Consider the following 19,921-nt stretch of genomic DNA (forward strand, 5'->3'; position numbering starts at 1 on the left):
CCCTGGAGACATCTTTTATGTATTAGTATTTGTTCCCTGTTTGAGGCTGGCATCATCATTTTCAAATTCAACTATTTCTGGTCTTAAATGTCAAATAAAAGCACTGATCATGTCATTGTTTCCTTTCATACATTTCCTATAACTTTATTGCAAGTAATTTCCATTGATGTTTTACGTTTTATTTTCAAAGAGTCTTATTAAATTATATATATATATGTATACACACTGTATACATATTCTGATTCTAAAGCTGTTAAATGTGGAACAGATGCCTTAACTTTCAATTGTTGCTACATATGAGCAATAAACAGTGTCCACCCAAACAATCTTGCAGGAGTAATCCTAGGTTACATGCAATGTTTTGAAATTGCATGCCAATAACCCAAGAAGAACAAGCTCCTCCTCCTCCGATGTGGTTACCATGGTGAAAGATTTTCTCCCTCGATGGTAAAATTGAGTTAAAATTGAGTTCTGCTGTCACTTTTTAGTCACAGCTTGCTGCTTTAAACCCCACGTTTTTCCTGACTTTGAACAGGAAAACAGACATTAACATACTCAAGCATGAAGCTTAGCTACACATACTTTATTTACTTCCTTTTTTATTTACTCAGTGGAGAGATTTGCTGTAAACATGTGGCATCGTTTCTGCACGTCACACTAATACAACTGCTGTAAAACAGTGCAGTGGTGACTCAATCTGTATCACTTTTGGACCTTTTTGGTTTTTACACAAAAATAAAAAGCCAAAAAACAAAACCCTCAATTTTTAACATTTTTATTTACAAAGTCTCATGCACAGCTTAACAATCCAAAAACTCCATTTTTGACTGGTTTTGCTTCAGAACATTGATTTGACTGCAGTAAGTCTTCAGCAGTAGCAGTAAGATGAAAACGATTAGTCAAGAAGTCAAGGTATTTTAGTCAAAAAAAGAGAGCCTCCCAGGCTGGCAGCAGGGATTAGTGAATACATTTACTGCTATTTCACCTTCCTGTCTAGTTTGATTCACTACAGGCCAAAGAACCTAAAAGCTCTGGAAGTCAGCGTTAATAACAGCTCTGGGTCTTCTTAGATAGATCAGACATGTCTGAGGGGGGTTTTCAACATAATTTCTCATGAATGACTGGGCAGATTTTCAAGCCCAGGAGGTCTTCTTTTCCTTCTTTTTTTTTTTTTTTACATATCTTTTCACCAGACTCTGTGCCTAAATAACACGCCAACCTTTTGTTAATCTCCTGGTTGCGTGAATGGCAACCACCGCCTCTGACAGTATGTTTAATTTGACTTTGTGTTTGAGGTGTTTGATATTTGCCGATTGTGCGGAGAGAGCCTGGACTCGCTGTGTAAACAGAGAATTATATTAGTCATACAACTGATGGAGTGATCTGGCTGTCAGACAGGAGGGAAAACAGAACAAATGTAACAAAGGTATACCTATTTTTTCCTGTTTAATGAATATGAAAGAAAGACTCAGTGCTCCAGTGCTTAATTTTTGCACCGTAACTATCTGAGTGTTAACTGAGACTTCGGGATTTGGACCAACCAGGATAGAACAAAAAAATGTTTCAGGATTTAACTCTTTTACACCCAAACTTTAGCTCCAGTATTTACATTTTTTGATTATATTTGCAGGGGTTAGGGAGCAGAGACACCCGCAAATACACAGCAACGTTTCTGGTGCTTTGTAAAACATTTATTAAAGAACGTTGGCACATAGCTCAACATATGTCTTATACAGAGGAATAGACTGAACCGTAGTGTACTTTATAACGCACATCAGGAGCGTCACTCCTTCATTTAAGGGCGAGAGGTCCTGCAGTGGGATTTTAGCTTTGCTTCTTGCAGAAGAGGCTGGTTTCATCCATCGTTCATTCATCCAGATGATAATTACTCTCTGCGATTATCTTCCTCAGGCTATCAGTCGCTATCAGGCTATTTTCCGGCAGCTTCTGAGTCAGCTAATGCCATTTCTCCATGCAGCAGAACTTTGCTTGGTTGCGACTCAGGAACTGGTGGAACCAGCTGTTGCTCACTGTTGAATATTCTTTAGCAGCCATCAAGGAAGCCAACAGGCCGGCGTGCTCTTCAGCTCCGCCCCCTCTTCCACTGAAATTCACGCAGCACCTCTTTTAGACACAAAAAGTCTCATACAAGCATCTGGAGTTGTCTGAGCTTTTGTGATGAACTGGAGAAGTCATGTGACTGAAAAAACAATCAGCAAAATACGTGAAACCAGCCGGGGAACACTGTAGCGGAATTCCAGTGGATTCTGAGGTGGAAAAAATGCTTTGCCCTGTTATGCAACACCTTGTGTTCATAAAGTGTTACTTTTCTGTCCAAAGCCAATACCAAAAGTTGCTATTCTCCGTGTCAGAATCAGCTGATTTGTGTTGATCGCATAAACGGTTGAAGAGTTACAGTTAGCGATCAGAAAAGCGTGAGGAATTTAGGTGTCACTGGCAACAGCTCCAGTGTTATGCTACTTTCACATCGAACTCGCAATGCAACCACTTTTGATGAAAAGTGCATGTAAAGCACTTCTTGTCATGGTTTCAGTTTCTTTGCTTTTGTGTTCTGGTTCACTTTTGTTTGTCATGTTTTGAGTTCAGTTTCCTGTTTTATTTTGAAAGGTTGCCTTTTTTGTTATTGTCTCGAGTTTTGCTTTTGGTCCCCATCTGTCCTGAGTGTTTCCACCTGTGTCTCGTTTATCTGTATGTATTTAAGTCCTGTCTTTCCCTTCCTCCTGTGCTGCTCCATTTTATGCTCTTTCCTGTGTATTTCGGGTTTGTAGTTTGGTTTGCCTGCTTAAGCAGTGCCTTTTGGTGTGCAGTTTTGTTTTAGTAATTAAATATCCTTAATTACTAGATCCTGCCTCCTCCTCTTTGGACCTGGGTACCCCCCCCGCAACACTTATACATTAATTTCAGGTTTCCACTTCCAAACTCTCACGCAAGTTTTAAATTCGTTTTCCGGACTCTACGTACAAAACGTGCAGCCATTGAACACGTGTTGAAAGTTAAAGTAGTTGAACTTCGACCAATCAGGGACTCAGATGTGGTAGTGACCGTCTGGATTTATGAAATCAAGTCTTTCATGTTTCGGAATAGAGCCGTGATAGAAAAAGCCTGGAGCGACATTCACCATATTTTTGCTTTGACATTTTGCACCATTTCTCTTCCAACTGTAGGAACATGTGCCAGTATTTGGTAGCGACAGACCAGTGTGAACAATATGTGCTAAAAACATGTTCAAGAACTGGCATTCAGCTCGCTCTTGAACGCGTGTCACATGCCCGTTGTGTGCATTGTAGGGTTAAGGGCCTTTACATTACTTGTCTTAAGTCTATTGTTGAATTAGGAAGAAAAAAGAACTGGAACATTTCTTAATAGATCACAATTCCTGCTGTCATGGCAATATTTAACAAAGATTTCCCAGGTTCCAGAAGCTTGTTGACCCCTTCTCCGGGGGGGGGGGGAGTGAACTGCAGTCAAAGCTGCACTCAATGCTAAGTGTCATGCAGGGAGGGCATTTTTATAATCTTCAATGAGACCCCTTAGGTTTCTTAGAATCATAAAACCTTTAACTAGCATCACTGGAGAAGGTGTGTTTTTTTTGGTTTTTTTTTATGTCTTCTAAATATTGTAAAAAAATTTTTTTTTTGTTTGACCTGCTGGGCTGCAACAACTGCTGCTAATTTTTCTTCCAGATCTGAATAATTTGAAATGATTAGCCACTAAAATGCGTGTTTTTAAAGAAGTGTTCAAACTTGCTGATGATTTGTTTTCAGAGTTGAATTATATAGAGTTTATTTTTATTTAATTTCACTTTTTTTAACAATCTGTGCAAAAAGGACATTTACTGCACAACAGTATTTCTATTTTGCTTTACTGTGCATTCAATGAGCAATGATCTTACTGAGCTGCAATGTAGCTAGTAACTTTTTGGATTTTGTGCACAAAAACATAAGATCAACATCGATATCTACAAATTATTGTATAACAAAGGTTTTTATTGGGGTTTTCCAGTATAACTTTGGGTTATAGCTTTTTACCTATAAATTAGAATAGTATTTGAAAAGTTTGTGTTTGTTACTTTTTTGGCATTTGAGCAGTTTTCTACTGCTGTCAAAGTGAAGCTACTCTTACATAAGATCAGTTTCTGGAAACTCTACCCACATCTTTTAGTTTGGAAACTGTTTTTGCAGCAGCTGGCAGCTTCCCAGTGCTGCAATAGTACATTACTATGGAAACCATGAGACTGAAGTTCCTATACATCAGTTAACATCCATGATTGTTTTCATGCTATCCTTTTGTGTAAGACATTAAAACTGGGAAAAGACTTTTTGTTTCCATTCCTGTGAGCTCCAGCTTGTCTTCACAGTGTAGTTAAGTGAGGAGCTTTGTGTTTAATTCTTCCCTTTGAGAGACTGTAGGCTTCTAATTAAAAGGCCACTAGTTCAATGTTTGGCACAGAGAAGTGAGTTTAACCTTAACTGCTCCAGAGAGGCGGTGACAGCCTGCCCGACACCCTCAGCCCCCGTCCTCCAGTACTTTTTACAAGCCAAGGCAATCAGAAATCATATACAGGACACCTAGGTTTACATAAAAAAAAGTTGAAACAAAAATAAAATATAGAGAAATTTATATTTTCTTGTATTCATCGTTTTCCTGGAAACAGAATTTTACTTGATCTTTACATTTTTTTTATAACTTATATATATATAACATGAAGCTATCAAGACAAAATATACATATATGTAACCCTTGTGCCATCCTAGGCACTTTAACCCTTGTGCTATCCTATGACCCCACCCTTGCATTGACATGTTCTCCCTACCATGACAAAGGTGGATAAAGGTGGAAAGATTTCATGTAATCCATAGATACCAGTGAAGATCACAAATCATTGGAAAATAAAGGTTCAGCGCACTGTCTAGTGGGTCTAGATGACCCAACTCCCAACGTTAAAGTGCCTAGGATAGCACAAGGGTTAACATTGGAAGTTGGGTCATCTAGACCCACTAGGCAGTGCGCTAAACTTTTTTTCTTCAATGATTTGGTATCTTCACTGGTGTCCATGGATTACATGAAATCTTTCCACCTTTATCCACCTTTGTCCTGGTAGGGAGAACACGTCAATGTAAGGGTGGGGTCATAGGATAGAACAAGGGATATACATATATATATATATATACATTTCTTGAACCATCTGTTCATATTATCCAACTAAAATTAAACAGTTTATCAAGTTTCCTCATTAACTTACAGGAGCTTCTGACTTTTTTCTCCTAAACTGTCCCACTGGGCTTCCTATGCCCCAAACATATGCTGCCATCTTGTGGTTAATATGGAGAACTGCAAAGCCCTTTGGACATAGAAGCTCATTACCTCAATCCCTGAAGCTGAACACTTCTTTTCCCAGTGAACTGCTTTCCCCGAGTCCATTAAATGAATAATGCATTAACACTTCTAATTTAATCAATAACAGAAAACCACCTGCTGCCAGTTCCAGAGGTAATTGAATCCATCAAGCATAAGATTAAAGAGCAAGCCGCTTCAGTGGCAACCCATCGCCACTTTGAAATCAACTCCGTTATTTCATGCAAAATAAACAGCTGCTTTATTCACTTTAAGGATCCTTAGCACTGGTTGTGTTTATTTTTTTTTACTTTTATTTAGAAATCCCATACGATACAGAATAATCTGCTCTAACACAGAAAACCAACAAAACCCACCTCTGCTGCAGCAAGGAAAAAGAAACTGAACTTTTGGCAAACATTAAGAACATTTACTAAAAAGATATAAGATTATTTCAACAACAAAATCAACCTATTAATTTATCTTATTTTAAAATGCAAATAACCTTATTTTCCCCCATCTTCTTCAAGTGTGAGTTGGCAATTTGTGGGTCTACAGGACGCCTAGGTGTGTTAACACAGCGCTAAAAGCAAAGTTTGTCAGCTGCCTGTCAAGGCTTTCCAAGGCTCAGTAAACTTCCACAGAAACACCCAGGAGCTTCATCTCCAACGTCTCCAGTTAGCATGTTGAATGCTCCACTTCATGACAGCTCAATCAAAGAAAGACTCATAAACCATGGCTTTTTTGGGCGGGGAGAAGTTGCCATCAGAAAAAAAAAAAACTACGTTAGTTTTTAAAATCCTTACACTTCACTTTTTTTTCTTCTTTTTTTTAGAACTAAACCTTGAAAATGGTTAGGAACTGTCTTCCAGGAGCGACTCACCAGCGTGGGTCCGTCCTCCTGATGTTCCATGATATCATTTAGATAAGAATGCTCAAGAGAAAAAAAAAAAAAAAAAAACTACTAGAGAGGCGTGACCCAGCCGAGTGATAGTCACAAGGCCAGCAGGAACAAGAGTGAGCGACTGCCGGGTCAGGAAGACAAACACTGAGCTGTAACGTTATTGAAGTGCCGGGCCTGAAGCTATCAGGGTCCACTTTTTACGACCCCTTGTGAAGCAGCGGGGAGGGGGGGGGTCACTGATGCAGGAAGAGGGAGGGGCTGTGTGTAAACCAGATTCCTGCATGGCTGGAAACTCTGCTCTCTCATCTCACTATTAAAACAATTTCCTACCAGATGAGAAAAGCGGCGAATCAGAAAGACTATCCAAAATATCAGAACATTTTTATTAGCAAAACTTACGAATACCTGTCTCGCAAGTACTGCGGTGACTTTTGGGTAACTGTGGTTAAAAACAGGGCCAGTTAGGCAACTTGGTTTTGAACGTTGACATATAAGCACTAGATCATCCCTGATGTCAATCAATGGTATCTGCATGGTAAAAAAATAAACAAAAAAATGCCGGAAAAGGGGAGGGCACAGTGACTGGTGTTTATTTCCACTCAACTTTACAACAATCTGGTAAAGGGCGAGTGGGCAGGACAAAGTAAAGTTTGAAGCCGTTGAGTCATTCCTGTGGATTGCAGATGAGATCTTGACCAAGTGAGTGTAACGCCACAGATAGAAAATGGTTTACTTTCAGCTTCAATGAAGTGAAGTCAATTCTGTCATAGTTTTTGTATGATAAGGACACCGTCCTGTTGGAGCCAGACAGCGTCAGTAAGCAGTGACTGGTCCGAGTCGGTCGTTTCCATGGCAACCCATCTCGACAATGGGGAGGGAGCTTGTTGGAAGTTAAAAGCGAGCATGTGTAAATCAACCGTTTGACATGAATGACTTTATGCCTTGAATAACTTGCAATAAAGAAAAAATGTGGGGAAAAAGAGGATTAACAAGAAGATGTTAAAAAACGGTAGCAGAGCAAGAATGTTTAGTATAACAAATAGAACGACTGAATAAAAGCTGTTTATTTCTCTATAGAAGTCTGGGATTTTGGAGTCTGAATTCCTTCACTACTCACTACATAGTGCACTGTATAGTGCGTTTGCCATTTTGTAGTGCTGTCCGAATCTACAATTCCAAAATCGAAAGGCCTAGAAATTTCCTAGAAATGCATCGATGCTCACTAAATCGGCGACTGTAGACCACAATGCATTGTGTCGGAACAATTTTTTTTTTTTTACAAAACCATCATCGTTTTCATCTTCAGAAGACAGTGGATTCATTAATAATTGTCGCAAATTGCTCATATCAATGAGATTTTATATTTGTGAAATCGATTACCTCAGATCCGCTGTTTATTAAAAATAAATAAATAAAGTAGCGAGCATGGTGTCCAAACTGCTTTTCAAATCCGGGGCACTACATGGTCTCGCACTACATACTTGTTTAGCCGTCAGGCTAAAAATTCAGACATCAGCCTCAGGATATTTCCTTTGTAACCCTTGTACTATCCTATGATCCCACCCTTACTTTGACGTGTTCTCCCTACCATGACAAAGGTGGATAAACGTGGAAGGATTTCATGTAATCCATGGACACCAGTGAAGATCACAAATCATTGAAGAAATGATAACCCAACTCCCAAGGTTAAAGTGCCAAGGATAGCACAAGGGTTAAATCTCAAATGGGGGAGGGGTCACTCAGTCCAGTTCTCACATACAGTCAATGATTCATTTTCTAGTTTTTTCTAGTTGATAGACCAAAAAATTGACTGTACTTTCAGTGCTGGTCTACTTTACCACATTGATTGTAAATCAATAAGTAATTCAAAATAGAACTACGACCCAAACACAGTCATTCCAAACACTAGGGAAATAAAAAGGCTCAGAGTCGGGATCTGTCTTTTATTTTTTTTAGGAATAATTTATTGCCAGTAAGAAAGCATGAGCTTGTGGCAGTATTCAATAAAAACCTTAACAAGACCATAGCGTTTGCTCGGACACACACAGACACCTGAAAAACTCCGTGTCGGTGGAGAACTCGGCACTATAAATATATTGGGTCCCATTATCTCGGTGGAAAAATAAAGAGGTTCCAAAATGTACAAACAATTCTAAACACAGGAATATGCAGTCATTCATTGAAGACCCCCAGCCCCCCCAGTTTTTTTTTTTTTTTTTTAATGAATAAGAGACATTACATTTTACAAGTACAATGTGTTCAGGAAAGCCACGCTTTTCTTTGATTTGACTTTTTTTTAAGTGAATGTTGCACAGTAAGGCTGATGTCACACCGTTTAACTTGTTTGTTTTCTTTCAAAATAAAAGCATACAGTATCTACAAAACCTAGTCAACTTTGAAATCAAAACTGTACATTTACATTGAAAATAAAGGATTTGTAAAAAAAAAAAAAAAAAAAACAACAACAACAACATTATCTTGTTTTCTTCTCAAGGAAACCAAATGTATTTCTTTTCCTCCGTGATACATACATATTTATATTTGTTGCTGAACATTGAAATGATGTAAAAATCCACTTTCTTGTTGTGAGATAAAACTTTAAAGGAGACGTTTTTTAGCTTTTTTTTTTTTTTTTTTAAATGTGTCCCTGAACGCAACGGGGTAAAGTGGAGAACAGAATGGCTGCTGCACATGCCACCCTGCTGTAATGAATGTTTGTTTCTTTGTGAGACTTCAGTGGATTTCATCTTTCACTCAGCATTTCCAGCAGGTTTTTCTCACTCTTGTTGGTATCTGACTGTAAAGTTTGTTTCTAGGGACATTTTTGCAACACTGCTCAAATAAACGGATTTCTAACAGTAATATTTATGATAAGAAGTGACAAAAAAAAGCACGATAGGTCTCCTTTAAAGAAATAGTGGCAGGTGTTAACCTCCCCCTGTGCCTCCTCTGTCCTGTCATGTACCATGCGTGTCGTACCTCCTTGTGTCCACGTAATGTGTTGCATTTTGATGGCTACCATGAGGTGTAACTGTGAGTTCAGGCACTTTTTTCTGTTTTGTGTATTTTCTATTTAATATTTGGATCCAGTGTCAGACTTCAGTGTGCTGTTGGGAGTCCAGCGCCGGAATAGCCAACCGCTCGAATTGGCCCTCGTCGCCGCTCTCGTAGTCGCTTATCATGACCTCAGACTCCTCACAACACGCAGACATGTCTGAGCAGGAGGCGGTGGATGTGTACAGAGACATGGAGATGTTGTCCAGTGCTGAGGAGTCAAAGTCCCGGCTACAGCCTGAAGCGTAGCCCCCTCTGTAGCCGCCCGTGCCCAAGGTTGAAGCAGGGGTGGTGGCGGCAGAGGTGGAGGTAGCAGCACCCTGGGCGTCTGTGTCAACCCCTTCGCCTGGGTAGGAGTGTTGCGGCAGGTACTGGTTAAGGCTGTAGAGTTGGGGCATGGCGGGGCGCTGGCGGACCACGCCGGAGACCCCCGAACCAGGAGCCTCCGAGTCTCTGCCAAGGGGACGCAGCGTGTCACAGCGGTCGATGTACTCTGGCAGGGGCGGCGGCGGTAGGTCGTCGTTGACGGGGAAGTCCTCTGGCGGCGGAGGGAAATCGCTCTCAATGTCAAAGCCACCGGGGTAGTAGTCCGTGTCAAGGGCGTTGGGGTCGCTGTACAGAGGGGCGGGGGACTCCACGACCTCGTAATGAGGAAACTCCTGGATTCCAGGAAGCTGAACACTTGGCATCCAATCAGACGTGTCCCAGTGATATCCTGTTGGTCATCAACAACCAAAGAAGAAGCATTAGCACAGCATAAATGTTAGCACGGGATCCAAGAAACTGTTCAAACTCAAACCATGCAGGAAAAGGCCAAGAAACACAAAAACACAAAGACCGCCACACGCCAACTCAGCACAAACACTAAATCAGCAGAAAATCCAGCAATCTGTATTTATTCTGCTGCATTTTGCTACTTGACTACAAAAAGTCAGTGTTCTACAGATTTTGTGATTGAATAAAAAAAACAAATCATGTTCTGAATTGGTGTTTTCTAAAGCTGTCCTTCCTGTAGTGACATCACCAAACTGGATTGACTTTCATTTCATGTTAGAGACAAATGCCTATAATTCCAGTTAGTAACATCTTTGATGATAGCATCTTGCTAAAACATAGCAACCATGCATACTTTTGTTTTGTTTTTTGGGACGGGAAGTTATGTACTATAAAAAAAAAAGACACAAAAGCAAAGTCAAAAGCACTCTGAGGTCAAACAGCCTTTCCAAAAGCTTGCTGTTCATTCATTAGTGGTTATTAGTTACAGGGTGGGATCAGCGACGCCAGGGAAGCAGAGAGGAAACAGTCACCTCTTGGGTTCTTGACATCATGAGCCAAAAAAGACTCTTTATACGAGGCACAAAGGGGAGAGAAAGAACAGCTCTCATTAACACGGAGGAAGAACCAACAGGCGGCGGCATACATGAACGGCATGAAGACAGCAATGAAAGGTGCACAGAGGTAATGTAACACATGACTGTTGACATGTTCTTCAACAGACTCCAAGACCCACTCCGATCATCTTTTGATCGATTTTCAAAGCGATGTGATCTTTTTTTAAAATAATTATGCTGCTTTTAGCCCAAATAAAAAAAAAACAGTGTTGTTTTCTGGAATATGGTTTCTGCAAGAGTCCAGCTCTGAGTTGTGGGTGGGACCCCCTTTCACCTCCCCGTTGCTGAGAGCTCTCTGTTTACACGCTCTCCCGCTATTTACAGCCCAGACCAAACACTAGCAGTGTGGCAGGTATCCAGCCGTACAATTTTGATCCAGATGCAAAGACTTAGATGGATCTATTGGTCAATAGGTGGATCTATTCATCTATAGGTGGATCTATTGGTCTATAAGTGGATCTATTCATCTATAGGTGGATCTATTGGTCTATAAGTGGATCTATTCATCTATAGGTGGATCTATTGGTCTATAGGTGGATCTATTGGTCTATAGGTGGATGTATTGGTCTATAGGTGGATCTATTCGTCTATAGGTGGATCTATTGGTCTATAGGTGGATCTATTGGTCTATAGGTGGATGTATTTGTCTATAGGTGGATCTATTGGTCTATAAGTGGATCTATTCATCTATAGGTGGATCTATTGGTCTATAAGTGGATCTATTCATCTATAGGTGGATCTATTGGTCTATAGGTGGATCTATTGGTCTATAGGTGGATGTATTGGTCTATAGGTGGATCTATTCGTCTATAGGTGGATCTATTGGTCTATAGGTGGATCTATTGGTCTATAGGTGGATGTATTGGTCTATAGGTGGATCTATTCGTCTATAGGTGGATCTATTGGTCTATAGGTGGATCTATTGGTCTATAGGTGGATGTATTTGTCTATAGGTGGATCTATTGGTCTATAGGTGGATCTATTGGTCTATAGGTGGATCTATTGGTCTATAGGTGGATGTATTCGTCTATAGGTGGATCTGTTGGCATATAGGTGCATTTATTGGTCTATAGGTGGATCTATTCGTCTATAGGTGGATCTGTTGGTCTATAGGTGCATTTATTGGTCTATAGGTGGATCTTTTTGTCTATAGGTGGATCTATTCATCTATAGGTGGATCTCTTCATCTATAGGTGGATCTATTGGTCTATAAGTGGATCTATTGGTCTATAGGTGGATGTATTCGTCTATAGGTGGATCTATTGGTCTATAGGTGGATGTATTCGTCTATAGGTGGATGTATTCGTTTATAGGTGGATGTATTCGTCTATAGGTGGATCTATTGGTCTATAGGTGGATGTATTCGTCTATAGGTGGATCTCTTCATCTATAGGTGGATCTATTGGTCTATAGGTGGATCTATTGGTCTATAGGTGGATGTATTCGTCTATAGGTGGATGTATCAGAAGGGAGCGGAGCAGGGAGCTCGTGGCCCAGCGACTGTAGCTTCTTCAAACTGCATTTTTTCATCTGGTCCTGATTCACATCGATTCGATAAAGATATACTCAAAAATGCGATTTGAAGTTGAATTTTCTATATATATATATATATATATATATATATATATATATATATATATAGTTATATATATATATATATATATATGTTCTCCATCATATGAAAAAGGACAGAAAAACCTTCTAAAAACACCAAAAAGGTCATTTTGATCAGAGTGGGTCTTTCAGGAGATAAAAGTCGCTGTTGAACCGTGTTTGTGCGTATCCCTCAGTGACAGTTTTGTGTTTTGGATCCACCCTCTAGCCCGACCCTTTCAATTCCACATTCATGTTCCGAGGTGGTTGCATTGTGCATTTGATTCATTGAATGAAAGGTTGTTAGCCCCCTCCTACCCCCTGATCATTATCTTAAGGGTAATGGGGCAACAGGTGGATCCAAGATTCAACTTTCAGATTTGTTTTCTTGCACTGTGTGATAATGGCAGTTATGTAGCGGACACTGACAAACCCAACACCAAGGACAACCCCAGCAGCAGGAGGAAGCTAGAAGGATACCTGTTCCTTCCACCGTGTCAACAACACAGTTGCCAAGATGGATTACTGTCACTACGGAGGCTTGTGTGGTAAAAACAACAAAACAAGCACGGGAGGTCAGGTGATAGACATGAAACGTTCATCATTCATGGAAACAACAAACAGGGAAATATCAAGTGTAGGATGTGGCTGAGGTGATGGCAACCCCACTGAAAATTGCTGTCCTTGTTGCTAGGCAGAGTTGTGTTTTGTCTTATCTGAAGGGGTTTCATGGCCTGGGGCAGGACGGCGTCAGAGGGTAGCACAATGGTGTGTCTGTGTGGATGTAGGATGGGTGGTCTGATAGAGCTTGTGAGAGATAACACACAACAACAACATACTGGGGGAAACTGGAGGGTGCCTGCTGACAGGACAGATGGAAGAATCTGTGAAATTCCCCAGAGATCTGAGCGCGGTTCCGAGCGCCGCACAAAGCAAAGCCTGTGCCAAGCTGGGAAACTGTGTCCAGTGTTTGAAATTCATTTTTTCCAGGATTCGTAGGACTTGTTCACATGTACGGGGAGGTTTGATGACCGCCTGTTCAATGGCTGAGGGTAAATAAATGCAATGGATAAAGAGGTAAAAGAAATACCCTCATGAAATGTTCCTTGATGCACGCTTTAAGCATCTGCTTGAAGCTACAAGTGAGGAAAAAAACAACAGAAGAGCAAAGAAGGAATAATGTGATTGACAAGGCCAACGTAAAAGAAGTGGTGAGTGATTCTACAGCAGAGTAAACCGCTCTTTGAAAGTCATCAAACATCCTCTTACAGACTTTGAAGAATTTAAATCAGGCCTTTTGGTTCTTTTATTTTTTTTTAAACAATCCCTGGAGAATTCCACAGCACAGGCTTTAGTGATTCCTCCAAGCTGTACCTGCAGTGACTGAAGACTTACAAGCAGGAACCTCTATTTAAAACCTTGTTCTGGTTCGGTGGACTGATTTTATCCAGATAGGAGCTGAGGCCCCGCAGCAGAAGGAAAGAGAAAAGACACGTCTGGCTAATCCATTCAAAGTCAGATGGGTAATATCAACCAGAGAGAAAAAAAACAACACCGCTGCTGCAGATCAACTATTCCACACAGATATTTGAGAGATGGAATGCGACCAAGTGCTGCATACCGTTGTCATCGCAGGACTCGGACTGGAAGGAGCTGAGGGAATGGACTTCAGACATGCTGCCTCTGGTGTTGTAGGGCGGACAGGCGCTGTCCTCCACGGGTTTCTTGGTCGGGCAGGAGTCCAAGTCCACCACTTTAGCTGGAAGACACGATTGTAGCGTTTATGAATGAAAATGACAGGTACGGTGATAGGGATGCTTTCAGATAACGAGGTCTGAAATGTACATTTCAGCTAATAGACACCAACTGAAGGGCTAAAATACTCAATTTCAGAGACCCACTCCCATCAAATGGTTGGGAATCAGGAGCAGGTAGATCCATGAACGTCCTCGTCTGAGCTGACATCTGACTGAAAACTGAGTCGCTCTGATATTGCTCGCCATTTAAACTGCGCTGGTAATGTTTGGTTGGGGGTGAGAAGGGCTGTAAGCTAGCGGGACAATAAACTGATGGGCCAGGGGGCGACTGAGGTGAATTTCTAATGTACTCATGCCACTCTGCAGAAACCATGTCCTAGAAATCAACTGATTTTTGGATTTGGGGTAAAAAATATTCTTGCTATCCAGCGCATGCCGTCAGGGGTCGCCACACAGGTGGTTTTGGCGGAGAGTCCCGGCAACAGCCTGAAGTTAAGCCCCCTCGCTGTGCCACCTTCCTGACACTACCCTGTATGTCCAGGGCACAGGGAGACCCAGACCGACAGCAGCGCCAAGAGTTTGGCTAAAAATGTCATAATCATAATGAAAAGACCACTGGGAACACTTACAATGGATCAAAAGAGGATCGGAGTGGGTCTGTTAGTCGACTTGTTTGTAATTATTTGTAATTATTATAATACATTCCTACCAACAAAAAGGAAATATTTTTGGATGAACACATGAAAATTGTGTTTCCTTGCTCTGGAACATTCTGTTTTAAACTAAAACAACTTTCTGTAATAAATCTGGAAGACGTTGCCTGGAGCACCTGGCTTTAGCTCCAAACCTGCTTCCAGGAAGTGATGTCACCTACAAAGAGACATACCGTCATAATCATAGTCCCAGTTTGGCTTCTGGATGGAGTCGCTGTCTGACACGGAGTTGGAGGGAGGGGGAGGGGGGAGGTTGGGCGCCACGCTGCACACAGCTACGGTCTTGCGATGCCCGTGCACAGAGTCGGGGTTGAACGTGGTGAATTCCGGGTGCTCCGGGATGGTGGACCCCTCGAAGGAGTTTCTGTCCAGGTTGTTGCGCGAGTCGCTTGGAATGCTGGGAGTGTAGGAGATGGGGCGCACGGGCACCTGCGGGGGGACGTCTGAGTAGATGTTCTTGTGCATTTTGGAGTCAAAGTAGGGTCTCTGAAGAAAGGAGTGGGGCATGCTTGCACCCCCGGGATGCTTGTCGTCGCCGTCGGTCTTTGATTTGTTACGACAGGCCTTTTTGCGGAGGATGACGAAGAGGAGGACCAGTATGAAGATACTGGACACGAACACCACGATACCGATCACCTCCTCCAAGCCGATGTTCCAGGAGGTAGAGACGAATTCATTCCGGACTTCCGCGCGGAGTTCGCACGCCGTCCCGGTGAAACCCAGAGAGCAGTTGCATTTGAAGGAGCCGTACGTGTTCTGGCAGAGGCCCCCGTTGGTGCAGGGGCTCTTGATGCATTCATCCACATCACTCAAGCATCTGGAGGACGTCAATAAAGTGAGGTCACAGATGAAACCTGACTGCTGAAGCGGAATGAATTTAGCAGAAGAGCTGCTCACCTTTCTCCCTGGAAGCCGGCTTCACACTCACACACCGGACCATCCAGACTGTCAATGCACTTGCCGCTGTTTTTACAGGGGTTGTCTTTACAGTACGGCCCCAACTGGCACCTGCAGACATCACAAGATCACTCAAGCAGACAATTTCAAGAGCAGTTTCTTAAACAAAAGCTTGCAAACAAGCAAGAATGTCATTTTTTCTAATGTGGAAGCCTCAAAAACAGATTTTCTGGAAGTGACTTGAAATGAGACGCTGCGATACCTCTGTCCAGAGTACTGCCCTCGGCACTGACAGTAGAAGTCCCCTGCGCGAGGTACACAGGTGCCCCCGTATAGGCAGGGGTTGGAGGCGCAAGGACTAATGGCAATCTCACAGTGTGAGCCCATGAAGGAGGCTGGACACTTGCAGAAATAACCTTAGAAATTCAAACACAACATGGATCATCAGGAGAGAAAAAATGGAAAACATAAACTGCATGGAATCATGGAGAAGGAGCGTACCTCCATTAGGCAGCGATGTGCAGCTCCCTCCATTGGTGCACGGGTTGCTGGAGCAACTCTCGGCCGGTGGGAGCGCGCAGCCCGGAGCCACGTCCACTATGTCCTCCAGCATGGCGTGGGCCCGCTGCGCTCTGGTGTTCAGGGGCAGCTCCTGGTTGTTCAGCGTGATGGCCTCGATACAGCCGCGAAGCCCGTTGGTAACCGGCAGGCTGCGTCCGAGGCGTGGCGTGGAGTGCTGCCGCACATGGCCGCCAAAGTAAATGCTGTTGTCGAGGTTGAGGGTGCGAAGGTTGCCCGGAGCTGTGCCAGAGGCAGCGTGCACCTGGTCCAGCACTAGGGTGGCGTAGTTTCCATCCACCTCCAAGGAAACGGAGTGCCACTCGCCATCGTTCACCTGCGCGCTGTGGACTGACACCAGGCCAGGCCCGCTGCCGCAGTCAAACTTGTACTGCAGGCGGCCGTTTACTATCTACTCCACAGGAACAAAACACAGACAGCAAACAAATGTAGTCAATTCCTACCACACCTTGTTGAACTGTACTCTGAAAGAGTAGTAAACTATGGTAACTGAGGGAGTCGACGTGGTTACTTCCAATAAAAGGCCAATATTGAGAAGAAGCCCCTCCCTGCTTGTTGAGTGTGAACACATTCTTGGATGCATACCAAATACCTGATGTGTACTTTTAACTGTGGACATGGGTGGTAGTGGGACTGGCTAAAATAAGGTACTTGTAAGTACCGGGTAGTTCAGTACGCACCTCAAGGATGCTGTAGTCTGTCCCTTTTGCATACATGACAGTGGCGTGACTGGAGAAGGTCCTGAGCTTTAGTGACAGTTTCATCAGCTCCTTGTTCTCGTTTTCCATCAGGCGGTACTTCACATAACTGCTTCCGCTGAAGCTAAGAGACTGTCCGTCTGCTGAGGAAGTGATACATTCAAGGAGTGAAGGAAAGCATGGTTTTTAATCAGCAGACAAGCAAATGAATGAAGAGCATACCAGAGCATTTGCCCTTTTTGCCTTCAGGGCACACACAGTTGTAAACGGGATCTCTGGGATCTGCGATGCACTGCGTTCCCTCGGGACACGGGTTGTTCTCACACACGTTGTTCAACACGGGACACGTTCCACCTAAAACAGCCAGAGAGGCCTCAAGTGAGAGGAGTGGACTTTAAAAGAACATACATGCCGTTAACATCTGTGTACCGTGACACTGGCAGGTGGCGGTTCTCTGGTGTCGCGGCGTGACGAAGCTCAGGCGAGCCGTGCTGTAAGTGGACATGGCCGTCTTGTCCAGGGAGACCACCTCGTCGCAGAACTGCAACGGACAGTCCAGACCTTCGCAGAGCTTCTGGACGACCCGCACGATGCGGACGCCGGTCATTTCCTCAATCACAGCTGCAGAAGAGTTCAATTTTCGGAAAACAACCTGAGGAAAATTGGAGACTGAATGAGCCACCAGAGCGGATTAAAGCTTTATTGAGTGCTCTGCTTAGCTGAGAGAAAATACACAACAGCTAATTCAGATCATTTGTAAGACAATGAGTTAGAATCTTTACTTTATTTATTTTAGAATCAACTGGTTTAATTTAGTTAGGCTCATTTTTAGAGGAGTTTAGAGCGCAGATTTAAAAAAGGCGAATTAAAAAAAAGTCATTTGTTAAATAAGAAGCTAAACTGTGTCCACCTCACCTCCTGGGATTGGTACGGGCTGCCAGATCTCTCCAGTGTCAGCAGGACATCCAGATCTCCCTGCTCTGACGGCTGCAGACTCACCAGCTGCACGTCACTCCGTCTCACGCCGGCGATGTTTCTCAGCGCTCGCTGGAAGTTGCGCCAGTAATCCCCGATGAACTCCTCAGGCGCAATGTTTGCAAAGCGCACAGCAATCGAGTTTTCCAGCGCCTGAGCGGCGACTTGGCGAACGTGCACGGTCACGTCGGCAGGCGTCGTGAAGCGTCCATCCGCCACCGTCACATTGAGAGAGTAGTGACCTACATCGAGAGGCTGCACGGCGATGACCTTCCCATCAGAGGCTGACACTGAGAACAAGGCTCGGCCCTGCTCTGTGGACGAAGCTGCCGAGGATGCCAGGCTGTAGGTGAGAGTGTCGTAAACGTCTTGGTCGGTGGCGTGGATCTTCCCCAGAACGCCTCCGGGGTATTCATCACCAGAGGTTGACACAAAAATGTCCAACGGAAGCACGGCTGGAGAGTAGATGCTCTCCTCAATCACGCGGACGCTGATGAAAGCGAAGGAGGAGAGCTGAGGCTTCCCGCTGTCGGAAACCTATAAAGATGAGAGGATGCATAGCGGTTACCGCTCCTGAACAGCAGAGGGCAGTCAAGGCCTTGCTGTGCTTCCGTCCCTCACATATGGCAGACATACCGGCTAATCAAGCAAATCAAACATTTACAAGATCAAACATTTTAACACTTTCACAGGAACGGGCATGGGTTCAACCGGCAAAGCAAAAAAAAAGAAGATGACTCAATCTGAAAGTGGATCTCAGTGGAAAACAACAACACACTTAACATTTCATGTCCCATCTGCCCACATGCTTTCTCTCTGTTCCTTCTTCTGAGGTGAAGCAGCCAAATCAAACCAAACTGACTGTGTGCCCACTTCAGCTCCAACTCTCTCATGAAGTAGCCTGCAAGCTTACGAGCTGTTTTTAGAAAAACACATGAATGTTTCAGGGATGAGTGCTGGCTACATGAACAGAGCATGGCAAGGAAGGAGGAACGAAGCGCTGTGGCATGATGGGTAAATCAGTGCATCCTCTCCTTTTTTTTTTATATCTCATCTCCGATTTGTGACTCACCTGTGCGTGGAGCAGGTAGTTGTCTTTAGATTTCCTATTGAGCGCTCCCACAGTCACGAGAGCTCCCTGTTGATTGATGAGGAAAGCGCTGCCCTCGTTCCCGTCCACGATGGTGAAGGTAAACGGCGGGCCGTTGTGCGAGGCGTCTTGATCGCTCACAGTGAGCTGAAGAACACTCGTACCTTTTGGCCGATTCTCCTATAAATCGAAAAGAAAAGCAGCAAAGTTATTTCCTTCTCTCTTAAAATGAAGGATATGTCGGATGTTGGAACTTAAAATCCCCCCTTTAACATCTGCAATTTCTTTCTTTCTTTCTTTCTTCACCTTCTTTTCTGTAAACCAGAATATAGATGAACGTCCTTTTTTTCTCTTCAATTTAGTCCTTGAAAGCCGGTTCTCCAGCGCTCCTCTGCTTTCCTTCCCTAATCTACATTCTTATACTTAAGATGCAACCCCCCTTCCCCCTCTTTCAACCTCTGTTCTTGCTTCAACCCCCTCCTTGCGTCTTGATATTCCAGGCGCACAGCCTCCCATTATTTCTCTCTGTTAATCTCTCTGTGTCCACAGCAAAGCCTCCTGCACACCCTCCTCTCAGTCTTTTCTTCTTCTCTCAGATCACTTATCTGCAGTGACCCCTCCCCCCTCCTCCACCACCTCACCTGGATGATGAGGCTGTAGTTGGCCTGGGAGAAGAGGGGAGGATTATCATTGACGTCTGAGATGTCAATGTTGATGGTGGCACTGCTGGAGAGGGGGGGCACCCCGTTGTCCGAGGCGACCACCGTCAGAGTGTATCCAGAGGTCTGTGGGGCAAAGAAAATAAAAAATAAAAAGTGTTATTAGACCAAACACAGGCAGAACCTCGTATTAGGCAGCAGGGATCAATGGACAAGCTTCCCCCTCTTAGATCCGGCATGACTGATTTGGTGCACA

General features: G+C 43.4%; 1 protein-coding gene across 10 annotated transcripts in view; it reads right to left on the reverse strand.

The window, feature by feature from the left end:
• Nucleotides 1–8,188: 8,188 nt before the first annotated feature.
• Nucleotides 8,189–19,921, reverse strand: part of fat1a (FAT atypical cadherin 1a) — a 75,962-nt gene continuing 64,229 nt past the window's right edge. For 3 of the 10 annotated variants that reach the window (XM_023958002.2, XM_023958011.2, XM_023957995.2), the window contains 13 exons: nucleotides 19,648–19,791; nucleotides 18,989–19,186; nucleotides 17,857–18,453; nucleotides 17,371–17,593; nucleotides 17,164–17,295; nucleotides 16,924–17,084; nucleotides 16,166–16,634; nucleotides 15,927–16,080; nucleotides 15,665–15,775; nucleotides 14,941–15,584; nucleotides 13,919–14,056; nucleotides 10,621–10,656; nucleotides 8,189–10,028 (listed from right to left, as the gene is read on the reverse strand). In XM_023958002.2, the coding sequence (XP_023813770.1) occupies nucleotides 9,352–10,028; nucleotides 10,621–10,656; nucleotides 13,919–14,056; nucleotides 14,941–15,584; nucleotides 15,665–15,775; nucleotides 15,927–16,080; nucleotides 16,166–16,634; nucleotides 16,924–17,084; nucleotides 17,164–17,295; nucleotides 17,371–17,593; nucleotides 17,857–18,453; nucleotides 18,989–19,186; nucleotides 19,648–19,791 (3,684 nt within the window). In that variant the 3' untranslated portion in view covers nucleotides 8,189–9,351. Of the gene's footprint in view, nucleotides 10,029–10,620; nucleotides 10,657–13,671; nucleotides 13,756–13,918; nucleotides 14,057–14,940; nucleotides 15,585–15,664; nucleotides 15,776–15,926; nucleotides 16,081–16,165; nucleotides 16,635–16,923; nucleotides 17,085–17,163; nucleotides 17,296–17,370; nucleotides 17,594–17,856; nucleotides 18,454–18,988; nucleotides 19,187–19,647; nucleotides 19,792–19,921 lie in introns of all 10 variants that reach the window. The other 7 variants (XM_023958018.2, XM_023958005.2, XM_023958025.2 and 4 more) reach the window with 5 other exon arrangements.

Source organism: Oryzias latipes, chromosome 1, assembly GCF_053564925.1.
Source record: "Oryzias latipes strain Hd-rR chromosome 1, Olatipes_Hd-rR_3.1".
NCBI lineage: Eukaryota > Metazoa > Chordata > Actinopteri > Beloniformes > Adrianichthyidae > Oryzias > Oryzias latipes.